Below are 24,324 nucleotides of genomic sequence, written 5' to 3'. Positions count from 1 at the left end.
CCTTAAGGCCCTTGATTATATAATGTAAAAAGACAGGTGCATCCCTGAATCTCTTTCTTGGGATTCTGCATTTAGTGTGAGTGCACTTAAAACCATGACTACAGATGGAATAGTAGAGAACATTTCTGGTACCATGGAAATTTAACGGAGAACATTTCTGGTACCGTGGAAATTTAACGCTTTGTTTAATAGACTCATTATTATTTACAGGAAACCAGACTAGTATATTTTTTTAATTAAAAATGTTTATTGGCTATTGACCTTAATAGATTTACATTAAAGGAAAGGAACATTTTTTTCAAATGTGCTAATAAGAAAAAGACCTAGAAAAATGGACAAAGTTGGACAGAATTTTCGGTTTTGAACACAAATAAAACTCATAAATTTTATATGGATTCTGGGATATTTATTAATACTCCTCCAACAATGGGTTTGGCATTGAACAGGAGTTATAAACATATGAACAACTCCAATCCAATATATTTCAAAACAAGCAGATTCTTTTTTTAAAAAATAAATTTATTTATTTTATTTATTTATTTTTGGCCGCACTGGGTCTTCGTTGCTGCGCTCAGGCTTTCTCTAGTTGCGTTGAGCGGGGGCTTCTCTTGTTGCGGAGCACAGGCTCTCGGTGCGCGGGCTTCAGTAGTTGCAGCACGCAGGCTCAGTAGTTGTGGCACATGTGCTTAGTTGCTCCGTGGCGTGTGGGATCTTCCCGGACCAGGGCTCGAACCCGTGTCCCCTGCCCTGGCAGGCGGATTTTTAACCACTGCGCCACCAGGGAAGCCCAAAACAAGCAGATTCTTGAGAAGAGAAACTCTGTCTTTCATAAGTATCCTTGCCATTAATTGGAGGAGAGGTTGTAAGAATATCCATGAATTCTGGAATTCATGAGCTTTGGAATTCATGGACGTTCTTAAACCACAATAAAAGAAAACAGTACAGATGGGCACCCTACATATAAAAATACAGTAACCACATAATAATTAAAAACAAAGTTCAGTAATGCTCACTAAAATGAACAAATAGAAAAATGTAGCACAAGAATGTAAAACAAATATATTTTATCCCCCTACAAACAAAACAAAGGCATCTTTTTGGTTCTGCTGTTTCTATAAAAACTATGTGTGAAACGTGCATGTATGTGTATTCTTACAGAAAACTTGACAAATATAGAAAAGCACAAAGAAAATAAAAATCACCTGTCACACCATCAACATGAATGTCATTCCTTTGACAAGAGCAGAAAAAAATTCAGAGAATCAGAGGTGATCAGCGAAGGTCTTCCCAGCCTCAGGACCTGCTGATGCCAATTTACCAACCACTTTAAAATCCACAGGCTAAACCTTTCTAGGCTCTCAAATATCTCTACTGTTGCCTGACTCCTGGCACCACTGCATTTTTCATCAGGCCAATAGTGATCAATAAACAAGGATACACATAAAGCTATGGTTCCAATCTAAAACTTCTTGTTCCCCAAATATTAGAGCTAAATGGAATCTTAGAAATTAGTTTAGTACTATTCACTTTGCCTGTCCCCATTTATTCAGGAGGAAACAGGCATGGAGAGGTTAAGTGATTTGCCCAAGTGTCATAGTTGAGTAGAACTGAAACCCAATCCTCTAACTGGCAGGCCAGGGCTCTGTCCAAGTGAACACACGGTGACTGAATCTCCCCAGGTGATGTAGCTCCAGTTATTATGTGGTTCGACTCTTAATGACCCTACAAGGCAGAACACAGTGGATCTGCACGACCAGATGAAAGCAGCTAGGCAAACTTTCAGCTCCTAATAGGCAACTGCGCTGACTCTAGTGAGACAAGTCACAGAAAGACCATATGGTCAAACGAAGAGTGTGCCCTGGGCCAACTGGTCATTGGAGCAATGTGTGAGCTCCACATTCCGTGGAGATGTGAGCCTGGTTAAATCACAAGGTTGATTGCACTGCCAGGACAGCTTGGAAGGCACAAGTGTCGAAAAGAGACCCCTGAGAATATAAGGATTAAAATGAAGAAAACTCTTGAATCAGACAAATTCCTTCTTGGTCAACAGGCATGTGTCCACAGAGGTCATGCTACTCATGACCAATCAACTCCCTTCAAGCTCCAATCCAACTCAGTGAACCCTCAGGTTCTCATCATCCCCACTTCAAGGCTGTCCCTTCACATCTAAAGCTTTTATCTTTGACTAAACGAACCTCTGTTGACTAAAAGAGTTAGCGCAGAAATATTCAAGGTCAGGTTTCAATTCTTTCTGATCCATCTAGGTCATTCTAGGTCATTTCAGTCGTAAGAAGAAGTCCCTTTAGCCTCAGGCGGGCTGAGTACAGTACAGATGTTCCTTATCTGAGTAGACTTCATTCTCAAATATAAGTGATTAAAGTGAAGATCGCTTCCTGCTGTCTTCCTCCCACATCACAACCGTGGTGCAGGCTCAACGTGAAGAGTGAGGTTATGCGTACCAGGTCTCAAGATGCTTGCCTGTGGATGAGCTCTTTCAACTGGGCCAGTTGGTCACTTTTTAGTGCTTCCCGGATGGCCTGGAAAAATCCAAAGTAGTGTTCAAAGTTGTGCATCATGAGCAGGACGCCAGCCAACAGCTCGTTGGTCACCAGCAGATGGTGGATGTACGCACGAGTGTGATTCTTACAGCAGTAACAGGGACACCCTCTCACAAGTGGATCAAAGTCCTCCTGGTACCTGAGAAAGGAAGTTACAACGATATTCCGGAAAGTGAGGAAAACAAGACCTCGACAACCTAGACTAACCTACTCTGCTGGCACGTAACCAATAGTTAGTAACACAACTGGCAAATGTAGTGCCAGGCACCTGCTTAAGAAGGCAATGTGGTCAAAAGTTAACAGAGAGTACAATGGGCCGGGAGACTCAGGAGTCTTCCTCAGATGGATACAACCTCCTAGACTGAGGCTCACCAAGGAGCAGCAGAAGAGTCACGTGCTCGCTCCCCCCTGCTGAGCAGGGTTAGTCACACTGTAAAGGCACACAAAAATATCAGGAGACACTGTTCTGATGAATGACACTTTTCTCCCACTCGCCACCAGGGCTAATATTAGAAGAGATGATATGACCTTTTACTTGCATAGCTTTTTGCAGTTTACAAAAAACTTTTATATATACTGTCTCATTTAATCTCTGCAACCACCCATGGAGATAGGCATTTTTCCTGTCACTTTACCAGTGAAGACTGCCAAGGGGTTTAAGAGGGAGGGCTATGGAGCTACAATGCCTGGGGTTGGTTCCTGGCTCACAACTCACTTGGGAAAGTCACTTAACCTCCCCCTGTGTCTTTGTTTTCTCATCTGAAATGTAATAAGGTAGAAACAGTGCCTACCTAATAAGAGTTGTTACAAGAATTAAATAAGTTAATATAGTAAAGGACACTGCTAGGTACATGCTAAGCACTATATACGTGCTACTTTCTATCAGCTACTAAAAAGAAGTTAAATGACTTGACCAAGGTCACACAGTCACAAGCAAGGCTACTATCTGAACGCCAAATCTCCAAAACTTCTAGTGCTGATGATAAAAATATCGCAGTTTCCAATTATATCTATAATGTAAAGTGAATTTTAGTAGTAACCATTTATATTACCCTAGGTTTTTAAAAATGGAAATGAATCTCCTTGGCTATTTTTCAAGAAGTCAAATGTGATAAACGTCACCATTACAGACCTATAATCAAGAAATCACTATAGAAATAAGAACTAGGAATTTCATATTCTTTCGTAAATTTTCAAGTCTGTCCTGTTACTAGATAGACATAAATAAGTCTGAGTCCCTAAAATGTCCCTTTACGTAAGACCAAAAACACCCCAGCATTAAAGTGAGTATACCAAGTTCACAGAAAAACCGCTCACTGGTTCACTGATTATTTCCACTTTTGGCCAAATACAAAGTTATTAGATATCTTAGTTCAGTCTTTATAGAGGCAAATATTTTATTTAAGATTTATAATCTGTATATAACCAAGATGGCTTAAATTCCTTAAAATTTAAAAATTTTGTTGTAATATTTTATCTTGAAATCCTTATTTTACACTGTTATTATTTAAAGTAATCATAAGGAGTAAAGAACACCAAACAATGGATCTGGTCTAATTTTTCTGACAGCTCTTCTAAAACAACAGTTATCTAGCCTCAGTTTTCTGACAAGACAAAGTACACAAATTCATCTGCAGAAGAAAAGAGTACTGCTGGCACTGAATTTGAGAAGGCCCAAACAATATCCAACTATAAATATTTTTTGAAGTCATGAACTGAAAAGGGAACAGTTATATAAACTTTCAAAACAGACTGAAATTAAAAAGTCAGAAATCAAAATCCATACTTAAAAAAAAATTCCTTACTTTTTTTCCTTCAGCTTAATTTCAAATGATGTCATTTCTCGGTTGCAGCTAGTTGTTTTACTCTTCTTTGTTTGATCCACATATTTTCCTTCTTCCTGTGTCCCATTTTGTTGCAATACTAAAGGACAAACCAACAAAAAGTCCTGAATGAAGATCAGATAAAGAGTGGCCATTGGGAAAATTTTATTTTAGTTACTATTTCATGCCCTTTGACCCTGTAATTCCACTCCTCAGAACTTATCGGAAGGAAACAGCACAAGAAAAACAAAGCAATATGTAACAAGATGATCAATGACCTATTATCTATAGTACCAAAACTTGGAGATTCAACTATGTCTAAGTGAATAGTAGTTACAAGTATATATCTTATAATTAAATGGGGACTTGAGTTGTTCCCTTGAACTCTTTGCTTTAAGAAAGAACATTCCTGGAATTGCAAGAGAAACACCAGGAATACTTATCTACTTGCCTCTCTTCAGAGCAGCTGGCTCTTTGCATAGTAACTAGTGTTACTAGGGGGAATTGCTGCCTACATTATGCAACTTATTCCTTTGGAATTTTCACTTTGTAATTGGCAAAAAGCCTCAATTTACTATACACACACACACGCACACAAATGTGATTCATAATACTTGCATAAAAATGTTCAAACTCATTTTTCCCAATCATAAAGAAATTTGGCTTTCTCTGGCCCAAAAGGAACGTGTTTGTTACAGAGAATTCAGTATCAGGGTCTTTGTAGAGTTTTGCGTATTCACAGTACAGAATGACTATCAGTCACCTATGTCCTGGCAGAGATAATTTCACTTGTAAATGAAGTCATGAACATGTATAAAGTGTTTATGGTGTGCCTATCCAAATACATTACGTTCTAGTCTGTCTAAAAGACAGTAAAATTGACCTCCTCTACATATGAATTTGATCAACTTGATTGATTTTGTTTCTAGAACTAATTCCATTTAGATTAACGCTTCAGTTGCTTTATAGGAGTGTAACATATTCTGAATGAAATTTTCATCACTTGTGGGGAATAAAATGAACCCTTAAAGAAGTCTCTGGCCCTACTCAAATTTAAGGTTGGCGGTGATAGAGCAAGAGTTCAACGGAGAGCAGGAGGAGAGAAAGGAAAGCACACTCTGAAGGCCAGACGGAAGGCCAGGCACACAACATTCTCCTGAAACACTGTGGAGACACTTCAAGGGACCCCCAACCCAAAGTCTGTATCCTGGTTCCTTTTCTACTGCCAGTTAAATGTTAGAATCTGAAACTGCTTTTCTTGACCTCTGAATAACTAAACACTAAAAGAAAATGGCAGTGCTTCAAAGCACCATTAGCAGAGGAAAACAGCTTTCACATCTCAGTATGTATAAAAAACCAAAAAAGCAAAAGTAACACTAGGATCAGAGGGGATGAGACTCCCTGTGTATTAATAGCATGGGGTTTGCAAAAAGCAGACAAGAACTTTTTTGTGAAAAAACAAATTAACTTTTACCAAGCAGTTCAAAGGTTTTCTTTTCTTAGATTTTCATCACTATTCACTCTGAATGTTCTTTTTTCAGGTTGTTAATAGAAGAGGTTTTGTTTTTCTTGGTTCTGCTCACTACAAAATCACTTCCTAATATTGATGAGCTATGTGTATAGTATTAAGTGCCTGGTTTTGTGTGCCAACATGCCGGGCGTACAGATAAGAAACAAAGACATAGTTTTATAAAAGGCTGGCTTTATAGTATGCACATACTTCTGGCTTGTAACTCAAGGCAAAAATTGATAGGAAATAGAGAGAATTTAAGGGTAACAGAGAGATTAACTTCAAAAGACCTACATGTCTCTTCAGGAATCGGCTGGTAATCAAAGCTGAAAGTGAGGGCACATCCCCGCTCTGTTGCTAGATAAGGGAAAAAACTCTCAAATAAGTCCACTCCTCTTTCAATACACTCGAGCACCTCATCTGGCTGGCTAACACCGCAGATGAGCCTGTGAAAATAATATGAACAGTGACATAAGAACAATGCCAGGAATGAAATCAGAGAGTCTTTCCAGAGGGCATTAACAGTAATAATAACAAAAATCATGGTTAGTGTGGCAGGCAGCAGATAAGGAGGTGTATGGAAAGAACATAGAGCTTTGGAGGCAGAGAGACCTGGACCAGAATCCCTACTTGCTGTGTTACTTTGGGAAGGTTTCTTAACCTTTCTGAGTTTTAGTTTTCTCATTTTAAAAACAACAGCAAGAATACATACCTCATAGACTGGTTGTAAGGATTAATGAGATATTCGCAAAAGCACAAAGTGTAGTTTCTGCCCCAAAGAGAAGCTTAACAAAGGTTAGTTTTCCTTCCCTTCTCATCCCTTCTGAAATAACCTCCGTAGTCTCAGACTGAACTTTGTAGTCTTCCTATCCACTACATAAGATTTTTTTAGTGCAAAGCTGTGTGCTTTATTTCCCCTTCAAATACTCTTCCATGTTTTAACTGTATTTTGCTTATAATTCTTTTTCATAATTGCTTCAAGAAAGACATTTTTATCTACTGTATTCTTCATAGGTTCATTTACGAAGCAATTCTTGCTCTCGGAATTTCAACTCTGCCCACAGGCTCTAAGGATCTAGTCAGTTTTCTTTATGCTTCTTTATATCTTCTCCATTAATAAAATGTCTGCATGGTAGAATGAGATGGTATTTCCAGAGGCACTGGGTAATGAATTCTGAGAGTGTTACTAACATTCAACCAGGTTTTGCCACTAAAACGAGATGGGAAATGCACTAGACTAGGGCTGGCTGGCTGGCTGCTATTTTTTATGTTTGTTTTTCTACTCATAGGTCCCTTTTACACACTGGCAGAGAAAAGCTTATAGACTCCCTGATTTCTAAAAGAAGTCCAAAAAAAGCCTTATGTAATATTAAACAACTAGAACCCTTAAATATATGCTGGTTTTTCTGACTACAGTTTCCTTCAAGTAATGTCATGTTTTAGAACTCCTCTCCAACTGAAGCTGGCATTTCTACACACTTATAGAAAGAAAAACAATCCCAGCTTTCAAATCCAGTAACAGACATCTGTGAGCACTTAACTCAAAAGGAGTCCAGAAAATGACTAGAAATACTAGTGCTGAATTATCATCTGCACCAGAATGAAATAAGCACAGGAGGGAAAGCAATGAACACACAGAGCTAGGATAAAACTGGGGCGGGCGGGGCGGGGGGAGGGGGGAATGCTGGCTGGGGTGATGGCAATATCTTGCTCTGGCTGGTGTTTACATAAGCATATATACGAATAAAAATTCATCAGGGTACACATAAGATTCATATACTTAACTGCAAGCTATACCTGGATTTTTTAAAAAGTAGTAAAATTACATACACATATCCAGCAGCCCAAGGGGTATAAAGCAGCACCCCATAATCAAACCTCTTAATATATCTGTAGGAAAAAAGCATGAATATTCATATCAACTGGGATAAAAGACTACAGTTTTTAAAAAAGAAAAAATTTGAATAGTCGAATAAGACATTGGCTATACTCAGAAACTTGGGGATTTTTAGCTCTGAATCTTGCAGATCACTCTTCTCTCCAGCACATAATGAATCCTGTGACTGATGGAAAGAACCAACCCCACTAGGGTTGCCAGTGCCCTTGATTTCAAAAAATAATACCACTCACTACCTGCCTCAAATCTAAGAACTTCTTAAAGGACCTTATTGACAGAACCCATCTTCATTCCACTAGGCATCCCAGGTCTGTCCTCAACTTTACTTGCTTAAGGCCAGAGTTCCACATGACTTTCTATCTGTCCCCAGGCACCAGGTTATAGTGAATAAAGAACAATATTTACAATTGGCACAAGGATGACGGGAACCAGTATAACACTTGCCCTCACTTATAATGAGGATCAAATTAATTCACATGGCAGTGTCCTCTGGTCTACATTCTGAAATCAAAGGCAAGACAGCCTTGATGGAAACTTCCTCCACAGTCTGCCTCAGCAGACTCAGCCCAGAAAGAACGTAATCAAAACATCAAAAGACACACCCACGTACAGACTGCATACCACACATTCGGCAGCACCCCTGCTCTGCAGCCCACCAGGCTCGACCTGCACCCTAACTGAACACTAGCCTCGGTTTGTGCTCCGGTAGCTCCGCAGTGACTGATGACAGCAAGTGCAGTCTAGTCTCCAGGGTTGTTGGAGTCCCTTGAAAGCCATCCAGAAGGAAGCCACCTACAGGCCGCTTGGCTGTCTCTCGTGCTGACCTCAGCCTCTCCTCCATCACATCTCCACCTTCAATCACTCCAATGATCATACTTTTCTGGAGGACCTAAGGTAAGAAAGGATTGAACGCTTTTAACTGTTTCCAGTAGTGGAGACCTTTGTTTAAATGAGCCTTACCGCCTTCCTAAGAACCCTTAGGGCTCCAAAGAACACAATTTGAAAGCCACTCAAAAAGGGAAGAAAAGACCGAAGAGAAGCTGAGGCAATCAACATAGTTAATCAGGCTTTCGCGTAGATTAAATTAAGCACACACCAAGCAGGTATAAGAGGAAAAGAACAAAAGCAACAGTTTTAATTTCTATAAATGGCTATCTTGGTCTACCTTAGGTTACTTCTAAATCTCTTAGTTAGTAGTAACTTTAGGAACTGCAAAACTGTTTGGATGGAACAACTGACTGTCCATTTGGAAAAAGATAAAACAAAAATTACTACTGTACACCATCCTCAAAAATAAATTCCAGGGCTTCCCTGGTGGCGCAGTGGTTGAGAGTTCACCTGCCGATGCAGGGGACACGGGTTCGTGACCCGGTCCGGGAAGATCCCACATGCTGCGGGGCGGCTGGGCCCGTGAGCCATGGCCGCTGAGCCTGCATGTCCAGAGCCTGTGCTCCGCAACGGGAGAGGCCACAACAGTGAGAGGCCCGCATACCGCAAAAAAATAAATAAATTCCAGACGGCCCTAAGATCTAAACATAAAAAATACAGTTATACAAGTATTAGAAGAATAGGTTGAATATTTTTATAGTCTTGAGATAAGGAAGGCCTTTCAAAGCAAGCTAAAGCTTACAGGAAAGGGCAGACATATTTGAGTACAAAAACAATAAAAATTCCCTAGTGAAATATACTATCAACAAAGACAAAGGGGAACTTATTCTTTGGAGGAACACATAAATGTCTACACCATAGGTAAAGCTCCGACAAATCCTCTAAGGAAATGACAACCCCATAGAAATCTAGGCAAATATGTGACTATGAACTTCGGAAAAACAAATGTGAATGCCCCGTACATATCTGGAGAGCTTACTAAACCTCACAAGTAAGGAAATGAAAACTGGAAATAATTCGATACCATTTTTGCCCATCACACCGACAAAAAAGTTAAAAGACAGAGAGCAACATAGCAGAGGTAAAAGTGTTAGAGAAATGGCACTTACATACCCTGATAACTAGAGAGAATAAAAATTAGTTCAGCCTCTTGGAAGGGCAAGTAGATAACACTTACCAAAACGTCAATGCTTTTATCTTTATATATCCTAAAATTCCACTTCTAAGAATATCTCCTACAAATATATTCATTCATATGCACCAAGGTTTATTTGTGAAAGATGTTTAGAATAATGAAAAACTGGAAACATGCTAAACATCCATCAGTAGAATAAAGGCTTGGGCTTCCCTGGTGGCGCAGTGGTTGAGAGTCCGCCTGCCGATGCAGGGGACACGGGTTCGTGCCCCGGTCGGGGAAGATCCCACATGCTGCGGAGTGGCTGGGCCCGTGAGCCATGGCCGCTGAGCCTGCGCGTCCAGAGCCTGTGCTCCCCAACGGGAGAGGCCACAACAGTGAGAGGCCCGCGTACCACAAAAAAAAAAAAAAAAAAAAAAAATAGAGTAAAGGCTTAAGTAAAGTATCAATATAATATGTTCATAGTAGGCTTCCTATACAGCTGTTTTAAAAAGAAAGCAGAATATATATTAACATATACATTGACAGGAAAAGAGTTTCAAGATATTGTTAAACAAAAACAAGCAAATTTTTGAATAGATGATCATATTCATGTAATAAAAACCACATATAGGCATGCATATATGTAATAGTTATGTGTATGGAACTGTAAAAAAATAAGGTTTGCAAGGAAAAACACCAATCAACAGTGGCTCTCTGGTAGAAGAGAGGGATGGGGAGGGAGCCTGGAAGGCTATAAAGAGGGAATTTTGCTTTTTGGTTTAAGTAGGAGGAATACAATCAGTCTACTCCTCCAGAAAGAACACTTCATCTGCTGCGTGGAGAATGAATGAGGGGAGGATAGGATGGGGTAGGAGACGACTTTAATCATCCAGGGAAAGACGAAGAAGATCTGGACCAAGGCAGTGGCGGGGTGGGGGGTGGGGGTGAAGAGGAGAAAGAGGATGTGAAACCTCATCAGGAGGTACAATCAACTCAACCTGACCGATTAGTTGCCTGGGGAGAGGATGAAGACAAAAATCTAGGAGGACTCCTGGCTCCAATTTCAGAAGTCCAGGGAGATGACGAGAGGAGCAAAGACAGGGAATCCTAAGGAAACAGTGGAGGGTGAGGCAAGATGATTATTCTCTTTCATGCATTCTGGGTTTGAGGTATCAGCCACTGAACATACGGACCAAAAGTCAGGGATATGTATATAAAGAGTGACTGCCCAGCCTAGAGAGAACGGTAGGTGCTTGACACAGTGCTGCCACTCCCCACGCCTGCTGCCATGGCAGACAGAGCCAGCCAGCGGGCCGCCCTCACCCCGTTGCACCTGGGAGCAGCTCCAAGCACCTTGAGATGGAACTCATTTGCCATCCCTGGCCTAGGGAATGCATGGAGAAGGAAAGAAAGCCGACAACAGAACCTTGGGGGGCTTCAATATTTAAGGGCATTCGGAGGAAGAGGAGTCAGTGAATCAGAGGGGAAGAAATCACAGGAAGAGGAAAAGATGTATGCCACCATACAAAGGAGACCGTTATACGGCCTGCCCCTTTCCATGACCGGTACAGCCCCATCCGGGAAATTCATTTTCACGGTGTAAGAACTACAACCATATAATTTATTGTCTAAAACGGGACACATTTAAAAGTAAAAGGGGGCACTATCAATAATCATGTCAAGACAATAGCGTGAGCATAAGGGGTACAGAGAGGGACCCCTGCATTTGACCAACGCACAGAAACAACGTGAACTGGTCAGGCTGACTTAACACAGATGAGGGATTTGAGGCTCATCTAATAATCATGCTCCGTCACACGCCCTGTCCTCCCTTTCTCCTCATCCAAACATTACTTATCCTACGAGGATAATTACTGGCTCAAAACAATTGCTAGCAAACAACTGTTGGCAGAGCTAACGATGCAGCCCCACAGCCATGGCCCCACGCTGGACCCTTATTGCCCATACTGAGAGTTCTATCAAGAACGACAAGTAAGCTTCCTCTAATTATTTCATGTATATTAACTTGATTAGCCAAATTATATTTTTTATTGGTAAACTCAAAGTAATGATGTTTTTGAAACCCCGTGCGCTTTTGCTGTAGTGGGGCCCACTTGTTGCTCAGGATTACTCTACATAAATGATCAGACACTGAAAGCTTCTCCTCTGATCATATCTCCTGTTCTCCCACCTCCTCTGCTCTCTCCTAATGAACCCTTCCTTTTCCAGCTTTATTAACTCTGCTATCAAGATCCTTTATTCACTGCTACAGCTTCATCTTCCCCAGCTCATGAGATGATGAGGTTACTGTGCCTTAAGGAGACAAGAAGGGTGGGGAGGGGCACATTCCAGACTTATTTAGGGAACTGGAACCAAGGTGGAGTGAAAAACTGAATATTACTTGGATATTAAAAGGGGTCTTGAAAGACTCAAATCTCTGGGATGAGGAGCTGGGGGCTGCCACAAAGGGAGACAGAGTATTGAGGGAGAGCTGAAGGAAGAGCAGGTGAGAGGAGGGGAGACGCTGAGTTTGGTTATCTGAGTTTGAGGTGCATGTGAGGAATACTCTAGTGACAGAACCTAGCAAAGGCCTGTGGTTATGTAATTCTGAAGCTAAGTAGAGTGATCTCCATTACATACACAAGTTTAGAATTTTCAGCAATTTAAACTAAGGGGAGCTGCCCAGGGAGAACAAATAGTGAGGGGTGAAAAGAGAGCCTAAGACAGAATCCTAAAGAGCAATAAAACAATCAGGAAAAAAAATCAGGTGAGAGTAAGAGACCAAGAAGTGAGGAGCAGAGAAGCAGAAGGAGAAGAAAGGGTGGTATCTTGGAACGTAAATGAGCGAGAGTTTCTAAGAGAAAGGAGTGGTGAGTGGCACGGCTTTACCTCTGACTCTTCCTGTAGCTTCAGACAATTATCCAGGAATAGAAGCGATCGGTCAACAGACTTTCTGGCTCTCTTTATGGAAGTGGCTTCATCACAAGTTGCCTCTCCATCTGAAAGGCACTGGAACCAGTCTGGCTGAAGGGCCTGCTGAATTGCCATGAACTTGGAGGCAGTCATTTCCACTCGTCCTCCAACACCCCACACAGACACTGACTGCCACAGGACAAGACGATGAGGGATTCGGAAGAGTAACATGAAAAGAAAAAGAAAATAATAAAATGATCAAAGCAATCCTGAACTCAACTCTTCTTTACAGATGGAGAGATGGTGGCAATTCAATATCCTAGACACGGTGGGTAAAGAGGTTTCCTATACTATATTCCAAATTCTCTAAGGACCTGATAGCTCAGAGGGACTCCAATAAAGTCTTTCAACGGCCACACAAGCCAACTTCTGAGTTAGCACTCAGAATTCTATAATTACTTTTCCAGAAGCCGAGCCTTCCATTTTCCGCCACCCCCTGCTGTTCCTGCATACACCACAGACTTTAATTCTTCTGTCTTTGATCACATTGTTCCTTTTGACTGAAATGGTCTTCCCCTACTTCTCTGCCTGGTAAAATACTATTCAAGACATAAGAGTTCAAATACCATCTACTCTATTGTGTTCCTCAAACGTTACTAGGCATAATCAATTGCTCGCTCTTATAAGCTCTTTCAGCAATTTGTATTTATTTCTTTCACAGAAAAGATAGCCCTGGGGCTTCCCTGGTGGCGTAGTGGTTAAGAATCCACCTGCCAATGCAGGCGACACGGGTTTGATGCTTGGTCCGGGAAGATCCCACATGCCGTGGAACAACTAAGCCCGTGCACCACAACTACTGAGCCTGTGCTCTACAGTCCGCAAGCCACAACTACTGAGCCCATGCGCCACAACTACTGAAGCCTGCATGCCTAGAGCCCGTGCTCTGCAACAAGAGAAGCCACTGCAATGAGAAGCCCATGCACCACAACGAAGAGTAGCCCGCACTCGCTGCAACTAGAGAAAGCCCATGAGCAGCAACGAAGACCCAACACAGCCATAAATAAACAAACAAAGGAAAAAAGAAAGAAAAAGAAAAGATAGCCCTTATCACACCATCGTATATATGTCTGACTAGAGTATCCAAATTCATGGTTGTGCCCCAAGCGCACAGTCTGGGGCCTCATACATTATTAATGTTTAGTAAGTGTTTACTAGATTGAATTAGATACAGAAATATGTGCAAAGGCATAAATCCCATAGTACACAAGAATCTCTATATGTACCTTTGGTTACTCCTTTCCCTACAGCATCTCTCTTCTTAGAAGAGATGGACATAAATGCGAGGCCACATATAATCTTTTTGTTCTGGCACAAGAACACTGTTTAAATGAATCCTTTCTCCCTTATAAATGGAATAGACAACCGAGGTCAAAATACTTTCTTTTGAATTCAAATTACAAAATAAAAAGAAGTGTAAAACAGAAGACAAATTTAAAATAGTTACCTTAGGTAAGATTAATAGATATTGTTGATATCAATAAAGTGGGTGCAAGAAAAGTAACTGTTTGTAAAGTGGCAATATATACTAAAGCTTTTCTAAAATGCTGTCCTCAGGGACAATGCCATGGGGCCATATCTCAGGTTAAAACTTTTAAGGAAGTCCTTTGAATACTGTTTTTCACCAGCTAAAATCTCCAGCTTTTTCAAATTCTGTTCTAAAAAGCAGTATTATACTAAGATTCTACTATATATAGTTATACATGTGATAATACTCGTCAGCAACTTTCCCCACTATTCCTGAGGTTGTTAAAACTTCAAATAAAGCATGGTATCAAAAGACTATTGTTTTCTACCATCATAGCAATTTCTTTTTTTGGCATGTACTTGACCTTTCTCTACTCCCAAATTTTGGGCAACAATGAAAAAGCTGAGGATACAGTCCTTACCTTAACCTTATCCTTGGGCTGCCCCACTCTAACTCCTATGAACCACACCATCCCACTATAGTCGTAGAAATAAAGAGAAGGCATAAAGGGGTCTGGAATGGTTCAGCATCCCAAGCAGTGGGATCCTTGCAGTTGAGAGATCCCATAGGCTGACTTCCTGAGAAAAGCCTTCAGCCTTGGAGGACCTTCTGAGAACATACCTTATTTGTTACATAACCAGCTGGGCAAGGGCTGACTGGATCATGCAGGGAGCAGTACAAGAGTGATTCTGGCATGCCTGTATAAACATAAAAAAAGAACCCTTGAGAGCACTTACATCCACAATTACACTGTGTTGTAACAGAGAGCAGCTTCATAATGTGTACCGCTGGATAAAGCAAGTCTAAAACACGATAAATTGCTCATACTTTATCTTAGAATTGTAGGAGGCCTGTCAACATGAATGAAAAGATTACTTTGAAACCTACTAATCTAAAAGAAGAATTAAATGTAAAGGTTCATGTCTGAAGACATAGCGAGTTGCTACAAAGGAAAGGTATAACCTGAAGTATGATACAATGAAAGTGTTTAATGATATGTTGACCCTGCTTGATTTGCTTTGAAGAATTTAATATCAAGTATGGTCATTCTAGGCACTATCCAAGCGGAACTAGCTACTGGCAAGATGAAATTATACAGTCAATAGGTAATCTTATTAATAATAAATCCAGCCCACACCATGGGTCCCTAGGGGCAGAATTATAGAAAAGCTGTAGGACATTGCAAATGGATCTCATTTTCAATAAGTTTCATTTACTCAAGATGCCAGTTTCTTAGGTTCTTTAATCAAAAAGATAGTTGTTTAAAAAAAAAATCCAAAAAAAGTTTACTAAGCCATATGTACTTAAATTTCATATGCTGCATTTTCATAAGAAAAAAAAATAGAATTTTGCTGAAAAAAGACCAAAAATATAAAACAAAAATCTCTGCAGTTCTCCACCTTATTGTCTATAATTTCAATTATTACAATTATCTCTACAAAGCTTATATTAGCTATTTTCACTTAATTATACGCTTGTATACTTTAAAGCTGGTTATGAAAATGGGTCTCAGATCAAGGAAAACGATATTATATAAATTCCTCTCCTGAAACACAGGCCCTTGTGACAACCAAGTCGTCATGCAGTTTCCCTCAGAAGCAAAGGACTGAACAACCAATGGAAGCAGGATTTTCATTCATTTAAGTGAGTCCTAGATATTGGGAAAAAGCTTCAAGAGAAAACGGTCTACAGAAGAATTGGTTCTCTGGCTGTCCCTGCTAAGCTTTTCCTATAAATAAATGGACACACAGATCAGCATTCAAAATCCTATTTCTGGAACAGAAGATAATATTAACATATCAGAATATAGCTGAATATAGACTCTTCATCCTCTGCCTTATGTCTTAGGCGCAAACATGACAAGCCTGCTTTGGATCTTAGGTGTGTCCCATGCAGTCCTTCACCTCTAGGTCTTTGCTCTTTGCCTGGAGTGTCTGCTCACACCTGTCTACCACCACCACTGCACCCACCTCCTGACCTGGCTAACTCCTACTCTTCCTTGACCCAGCTAAGGCGCCCCGTCATCTTCTTTGTCAAGAATACTTCCTTTATTCTGACCTCCTTCCACATGGACCCAACAGCAGGTTATGTGTTCCTTCCTCTGGGCTCTCATGATACATGTATCTACACCTGATCCTGCAAATGTAGTCACCACACTCTACTAGAATTACCTGTTTATCTTTATCCCAACTAGGCTCTGAGTTTCATGAGGGCAGCAGTTGTTTCCCACTCATCTTTGAATCCCCAGTTCAAAGGTGTTCCTGGTTCTTAGATACTAATTAAATGCTTATTAAATTAATGAATAAATAAATGTATGAATGAAGGATCAAAGAATAAACAGCATCTCCAACCTCCAAATTAATACACCACAAGGCACACACAAATAACTTGATTAATTTTTACCTATAAACTTTCCAACTCCTTCCTTATATTCTGCCAAGACTTCGTGATGTTCTGCCCTGTAAGCAAAACAGAAAACTATGTAACATAATAATGAATCATTCTAGATACTCTATGCAACAACTGAAGCCCTCTTCCCACCCAAACAAGCTACGTGACAGTAAATGTAGTCTCAAAAAACCAAGTACACCATTATTCAAGAGTCCCCACTCATTAGGTTGGGTTCACTAGCCAGAGCAAAGCTCTTCAATTTGCAAGTGGTTCTGTGAGAGGAGAAATTGGCAAAGAGCAATGGCCTCAGAATATCTAGATTTTATTCTTTCCCTTGTCCCTTTAAAATCACTGTTATTAACACAATCTTACAGAGTTATTTGATCTTATAGCAGATTCTTCAATTAGGGATGAGGTCAGTATGTACATTACACAAAATGATCTCACTCTTTAGTTGTTTCCCTAGAGTAGAACATGTGCAGAGACAGAGAAAACTTTGAGGCTGGTGCGTGAAGACAGCCCCTAGGTTCCAAGTTTAGCCCCCATAGAGCATTCCAGGCCCTGTCACCCCTGGGAGCAGTGGCAATGAGGGCGGTATGGAAAAGTGAAGCAGCTCTATCACGTAGGTCTGGCCCATGATTCCAGATTAGGGCCAGATGATGTACAATATTTGATATCTCTCTTCTGATTTCATTCTAAAAAACCTACAGATTTTGCACGTAAGCAAAAAAGTCTTTCTCTTTACCACACCTTATTAAGGTAACCAAGCTGCTGCCAGGTTGACATGTGAATGATCAGGTCTCATACTTACAGTGATGACAGTGTAAGCTGAGCCATGGCAGGAACCCCGTGGATTTTATGCAGTGTGTGATGGGTCAGGTGTGGGGCAGAGCCAGTCTTGGTGTACAGAAGGCAGCCTGGAATGTCCATGGTGCAGTCCCCTGTTTTGCCTAGGTTTTTTATTTTTCCTAGGCGACAGCCATTAACCACCTTGGTAAGACTTAGCTTCATCCTAAGGGGTTCCTCTAGGTCCTGATAAGAAAAGTACATTACATTCAGAAGGAGTTCCATGACATCTAAAAACTAAACATTTTTCCAAGCAAACTACAAAAAAAAAAAAATGATAGCATGTTTGTTATTACTTCCAGTCTAGGATTTTTTTAGATATCAGGAATAGGGGAATGGGAAGACACAGAGAGCATAAGACACCTTCCCCAAAGTCCCAGCACAATATGATGACATCAACCACATTTAAATTCAGTCATGGAAATTTTGTCTGAGCTGATAGAAACCAAACAAACAGAAGGACAGAAGTAAAGACTAATCATGGAAAGAGCACTGTGAAGCCAAGGATTGCTCTCAGCCATGAAAATGTGTATAGAGAAAGGTCATACTGCTTAGGAAATACTGATTACTGATTTGATCTATTTTTTTTTCTTTCTCTAATTTGAGAGAATACTAGGCAACATAGCAATTTTTCCTAATATGTAATTAAATGAAGAAAACAGATTCCAAAACAGCATTCTGCTGTTTATTAAAATATATGGAAGAACATACATCAAAAGATAAACAGAGGTTATGTCAGAGAGGTGGGATTATTCTCCAACTTTGTTCTTATACGGTGTCCAAACAGAGGTGAGAAACTGTGTGGGCATCCATGCAATTCGTAAGCAACGTTTCATTATTCTTATAATTGGGAAGGAAAAATATTTGATTAACAAAAAAGATATACTTTCTAAATTCCACAGATACACAGGGAAAAAAACCAGAAAACATGGTCAATTACTTTGTTGGACTGTGTTAATTTATTATTCACTGAAGCAAATCCTAGGCTCCACTTCTTTTTTTTTGCGGCACGCAGGCCTCTCACTGCTGCGGCCTCTCCCGCTGCGGAGCACAGGCTCCGGACGCGCAGGCCCAGTGGCCATGGCTCACGGGCCCAGCCGCTTCGCGGCATGTGGGATCCTCCCGGACCGGGGCACGAACCCGCGTCCCCTGCATTGGCAGGCGGACTCCCAACCACTGCGCCACCAGGGAAGCCCATTGGCCCCACTTCTTTAAATGCCCTGTAAAACTCAGTGACCAGGCATGGCAGATCATTTGCAAAATGTCACTGGATATTCAGCATTTTGAAATACCAGCGTCTCTGCAGCAAGTATTGATACCATACCCTCTGGACTTTTTGCCAGTTAGGCTAGGCCCAGTTTTATTAATAGATAAATTAATACAGCTCTCTGAGAGGTTCCAACCTTAGGTCCTATCCTCTTAAGCATTATACTAAACCACACGCTGAAAGTCAACCATTGTTTAAGATGTTACCAAATAAATAAGCATTATTTATCATTAGTTAAAAAATATTCAGGGATGTATATATTACTTTTTTGGGAGTTATAAATTTTTATTTTGAAATAAAATAGTTAACAGTCTTTTGAATTTTAGAAATAAGAATAACTACTTTCTGTATGGTTCAATAAGTGATTTCATGTTAAACATGAATTATAAAAAATAGTATAAGTATTTGGGGAAAGGCTGGTCAATTTTCTGTGACTCTACCTTCATTATTTCAAGTTATCACAAAGATAAAATGTCTCACTGGAACCCACAGAAATGGAGAGTGTTAAGAGAAAAAAGTTATTATGTTTTAACAAAGGGTAATATAAAAGCTATTTTTTTAAAGCCATGTTATTACACATTAAAACTGTTAAAATAAAAGAAAGTTTATACCAAAAAATAAATATAATTACAGCCTAATGAGAATGTAATATAGAAAATACAAGAGAATACAAAAGAAGAGTCATTAGTTTATACAATCATATTCCTTTTTTAAAAAAAGATTTATTTATTTATTATTTATTTATTTTATTTACTTTTGGCTGCATCGGGTCTTAGTTGTGGCACGCGGAATCTTCGTTGAGGCATGCGGGATCTTTCCTTGCGGCTCGCGGGCTTCTCTCTAGTTGTGGCGTGCGGGTTTTCTCTAGTTGTGGCTCGTGGCGTTCAGAGTGCGTGGGTATCCCCCAGGCTCTATCATTGAGGCGTGCGAGCTCAGTAGTTGTGGTGCGCAGGCTTGAGGGATCTTAGTTCCCTGACTAGGGATCGAACCCGCGTCCCCTGCGTTGTAAGGTGGATTCTTTACCACTGGACCACCAGGGAAGTCCCTCATACTCCTTATTGATTTATCAAATAATACACATAACCTTCTGGTTTCAAGTGATAAAAATCTTTTAAACTAACAGAGCTTGGAAGCCATTTGTAGCAAAGTTAAAGAATGTATCTTGCAATCTAAGTAACTTCTAGAGAACTGAAGCGGGGGAAGCACGAAAGTAAGAAATTCACTTCAAAGTTAATGAATCAACCCTATTATTCTGACTATTAGAATCAACAAATATGGAACAATAGGTTTTTGAAACATAAATAAGAACTAATGAAAATTTAATGGACCGAGATTACTAATACTACAACAACTTAGCGCTTACTACCCTCACACACATCTGAGAATGGAAGAAACTGCATTGTCCCGCGTGTTTTCAGAAAGGCCTAAAGAGAAGAATTTGCTGGTTCCTCCCCTTACTCCAAAAGTTCTGTCTCATCTGAGCTGCTTAAGTTTTGTTAAGAGTTTAAATGTACACATGAGTTGTATTTTTTAAATTAAATCCATATAAAAGTAGGAAGAGTCTTCATAGGATAAAATTAGCATGTTTGAAAAATGAAGTTTAGGATTCTAGAATGCTACCAATTTTTATTATTATCTCTCCCCATCAAACCCTCCTTTCATTTTTCCAGTTTATTAATAAGTAACATAAAAGACTGACAATCAAAGCTGCTGACAAGCATGAGATAATGTGCTTTTCCATGTCAAGTTAACTCAATTCCAGGTAAAAACAACAAACCGCAGTGCTTTAGTAAACTTCTGTTTAACATCCCAGGTAATGTATGATTGCCATCAGACTTCAGAAATGCTGAAAATAGTTAAGTCTGACCATTACTACCAGAGACGCCAAACTGAGAGCTCCTCATGGACCATTCCCTCTGCCGTTCCACAATAACAAATCTGAGGCTAAGCAAGATTAATCAGACTTAGTCTAGAACCCAGGTCTCTGCCAAGAGGCCTGAGCTTTTGATTACATCTTTGAAGTGAGAGTAATACAATGTCTGTATATGCATATCTCCTCTTCCCACTCTTTCCTCAATTGAAGAAATAGCTTCCTTCATTCTCAACCCAAGGTCTGTCATTACAGGTCCACAGTAGTTCTAAAGGACCTCAGCCACCATGCTCTTAGATGCAGAGATGGGTCCTCCTGTGATACAATGCACAAAAGTTTAACCTCCATAACTTTAAGAATGAAATTGAAAATCCTTAGCTTAGTGTACTGAACCCACTAGGTCAGCTGGAGAGAAATACCCACTTGGTTCTCTCCACAGTATGGGACTCTGATGCTGTGTACTCACATTCTGCTGTTTGGGGTTTCTTAAGAGTCCTACCCTAATCACAGTAAATGGACACAGCATCAAAGGAAAAAGTATAAGCAAGGAAAAGTAGACAAATGTGTCTAAAGAAAAGTATTGTAATAGATAAATTGTTACTGGTGATTCTGTGTATTGTGAGGATGAATGCAAATATGAAGAAATCTGAGGAAAGCATCAGAGAATGTACTTTAGCTGGAAATCAACATTTAAAATATAACATGCAACTTTGTCCAGCTTTGAACCCAGCTTTCCTTTCCTCATTACTGATCAATTTGCGGTTAGTGTTTTTATAATTGCACATTTTTTCTAGGGGCTTGAACACAAAAAGTTTTTATTATGGAGTAATGTAAATATATACACACATACACATATTCATGTACATATATATATATATATTTTTGCAGTACACGGGCCTCTCACTGTTGTGGCCTCTCCCGCTGTGGAACACAGGCTCTGGACACGCAGGCTCAGCAGCCGTGGCTCACGGGCCCAGCCGCTCCGCGGCATGTGGGATCCTCCCGGACCGGGGCACGAACCCATGTCCCCTTCAGCGGCGGCAGGCGGACTCTCAACCACTGCGCCACCAGGGAAGCCCTCATGTACATATTTTTAAAACATGCTTTTGGAGTGATATAGTCTATTAATCCAAGCAAAGTTCTCAAGAAACAAACTAACGGTCTCCAAAATATTAACTGGTTTTTATTTGGCTTCATATCATTACCCTTTTCCCTTTCACTTGTTGTGAGTCTCTTCTAAGATTTCTGGGGTTGTCTTTTCTCAATATATAAACATCTACATTTTCACTTCCTGGTAAAGTCTTAAAAAACCATTAAAAGAGCCATTTGGAAATAATGGTTAATGGAAAAACTCTTAATCACTTTAAGAACAAGTAGATCTATGCTTTTACAAGGGCTAACCAAGATTCCCTGCACTTGTGGCAGCATTGTACATATCTTAATACCTCCATTGCCACATATTTCTCCCCTCCTTCCATCCCCTTAGGAAAAAAGGGATTTTTTAATGTTTCTTAATGGATTCTCTACAGACTGTCATGGAAAGATGACCACAATACACTGAGGGAAAAGAGCAAGCTTAGGTGAACATATTTTTTGCAAAAGAAAAATTGCGTATATATATTTATAAATATGCACACACAAACACACACTGTACACTGTCTGTATATGCATGCAAAAAAAGTCTGAAGGACTTCTAAACAATATGGTACACTAAGCTGACTAAGAAAGACATACAGAAATGATGGACTCTAAAATCCTAGAAACTAGTAATGGAAGATGAGGAGGAAACTATTCAGAGGTACTATTCTAAAATTCTTAAACTATTTGGGAGGAGGAGAGAGATCATGAATAATGTTAAACTTTAAGTATGCGTGTTAAAAATTTTTAAGTAAGCATTAAAAGATTACTGAAAATGGATAATTCCCATTCCGCTGGGGAGGGGCAGGGAAGGATCAAGAAAAATTGGTTAATACTTAAGGGAAAAAAAAGAGGAAAAGAGACCAAAAAGCACACCAAAAATAGAAAATACAAAATAAGACGGCAGGAGTAAGTCCAAATATGCCAGTAATCACAATAAAAGTTAAATTAGTTTCACCTATTTAAAGAAATAATAACAACAGTAGCAACATTTATTGGGTATTTACTATGTATCAGATCCTGTTATTCACATGTTAACTCCACTATTATGTACTGTCATTTCAATCTAAGGCAGATGCTATTATTACGGGTATTTTACAGATGAGGAAACTGAGGCTAAAAAAGTGACCATTTACAAAGTGGCAGAGCCACTTAAATCATAGAAGTCTGCCTTTAGAGGCTGTACTCTAATAGGCTGCTAGTCTATTAGAAGTCCCATCTTGTCCATAAACACATGCAATGTTTACAAATTAACTGTAATGTTAAGATATAATGTTACAGTCATATTTTCCATTTTGCTATACTGTTATTACTGTTCTTGTCTTCATCTCCCTTCTCTGCCTCTATCCATCCTCCAACCTCTACAACCTTTCTATATATGCACACAAACATTTAAATATACTTGTATGAGAAAGGGTGTTTTTTAATTAAAAAAATGCAAATATACTATACTATAAGCACTTCTCTGAAATTTGCTTTTCGCTCCGGAATACACAACGGATATTTTTCCTGAAGAAGAGACACAGAATTTAACTTACCCTTTAAAATAACTACTTCATGATACTGCATAGCTTGGATGTAACACAATTTAATCTACCATCACCCTTCTGATGAACACTCAAGTTACAGAACAGGTCCTGTGATTGCTGCAGTAGTCTTGAGGGCACAGCTTCCCTGATTTTTTTGACAAATCTCAAGTCTATTTCAGTTTACATTTCCTGGCAGAGTTCTCTACATACATTGATTTTTTAATGGGTACCACACTCTAATGCTTTAGGTACTATAGCTCCCAGTTTGCAGATGAGTAAATCGAGGGTCCGAGAGTTATTAAACAAGTTGCGTAAGGTCATACGACTACAAAGTAGCTGGGTCTAAATCTCTACCCTGCCTTATGAACCTACATATCCCAGCATGCACTGTCCCCGGGAACACTTAGGCTCAGTCAGTAACGATGGATTTAGCTTCACTCCATGGGCCATCTCCAGGGGCCCCAGACCTCGCGAAGCGCTTAGATCAGGTATTCGAGATCGGTCCAACCCTCCCAAGCATCCTGGGGAGTCTAGAAAAAACTTGCGCACGGAAACTTGACCTTTAAGCAGAGCCCGGTCGAAAGGAGACACTTTTCTCTCTGAGATGCGGTGAGGCTCACACGATTTGGGAGAATCTGGATTTACAGAAGCCAGGATCCACCAGGAGACCCAGAAAAATGAAAGAGACATAGCGCCAGTACAACCGCAACACAACCAGGAAGCGTCTAGACGCGACGCGACTCTCTCGCAGCAGCCTCCCCTTACGCGTAGCAGCTCCCACACCAACAGGAAAAGGGGGCACTTACCTGCAAACCTCCCAACTTTTTTGAGCTTGAGACCCCTTAATCTCCTCGCCGTTCGCTACCACGTGTCCAGCTTTCAGAATTCTCGGCTCCCTGAACCACCGCCTCCGATGCAGAGCCGATCAGGGAGCATTGCGTCATCACCGGGCGCCAGGAAAAGACAAAGGTAATTGAAAATGAGCTTCGGTGTTTGCGAGGCCGAGGGACTGCTACCGTCGCCATGGGTAACTGAGCACACACGTTCCGCCTG

The 24,324-nt window shown here is 40.2% G+C and overlaps 1 protein-coding gene across 3 annotated transcripts; it reads right to left on the bottom strand.

The window, feature by feature from the left end:
- Positions 1–250: 250 nt before the first annotated feature.
- QTRT2 (queuine tRNA-ribosyltransferase accessory subunit 2) lies at positions 251–24,282 on the bottom strand. 3 transcript variants are annotated; one of them, XM_060298082.1, is made up of 11 exons: positions 24,078–24,282; positions 23,281–23,906; positions 19,490–19,733; positions 17,434–17,654; positions 16,635–16,690; positions 14,853–14,929; positions 12,683–12,895; positions 8,478–8,677; positions 6,186–6,337; positions 4,364–4,481; positions 251–2,697 (listed from the first exon to the last, which is right to left on the bottom strand). In XM_060298082.1, exons 3-11 carry the CDS (start codon positions 19,499–19,501, stop codon positions 2,466–2,468), a joined length of 1,281 nt encoding a protein of 426 aa, XP_060154065.1. In that variant the 5' UTR covers positions 19,502–19,733; positions 23,281–23,906; positions 24,078–24,282; the 3' UTR covers positions 251–2,465. The 3 variants fall into 3 exon arrangements, with proteins under 3 accessions (XP_060154065.1, XP_030692688.1, XP_030692687.1); XM_030836828.2 differs by having other exon boundaries at positions 251–2,537; XM_030836827.2 differs by lacking the exons at positions 19,490–19,733; positions 23,281–23,906.
- Positions 24,283–24,324: the final 42 nt, after the last annotated feature.

Source organism: Globicephala melas, chromosome 4, assembly GCF_963455315.2.
Source record: "Globicephala melas chromosome 4, mGloMel1.2, whole genome shotgun sequence".
Lineage (NCBI taxonomy): Eukaryota > Metazoa > Chordata > Mammalia > Artiodactyla > Delphinidae > Globicephala > Globicephala melas.
The sequence above is the reverse complement of the archived record's forward strand: the minus strand, read 5'-3'. Positions and strand labels throughout refer to the sequence as shown.

Bases quoted from the DNA above. Each gene is read 5' to 3' on its own strand.
- QTRT2 (XM_060298082.1), bottom strand. The intron at 16,691-17,433 runs GTAAGTATGAGA...TTTTGCTTACAG, and splicing joins CAGCTTACACTGTCATCACT to GGCAGAACATCACGAAGTCT. The intron at 4,482-6,185 runs GTAGGTCTTTTG...TTTGTCCTTTAG, and splicing joins GCCGATTCCTGAAGAGACAT to TATTGCAACAAAATGGGACA.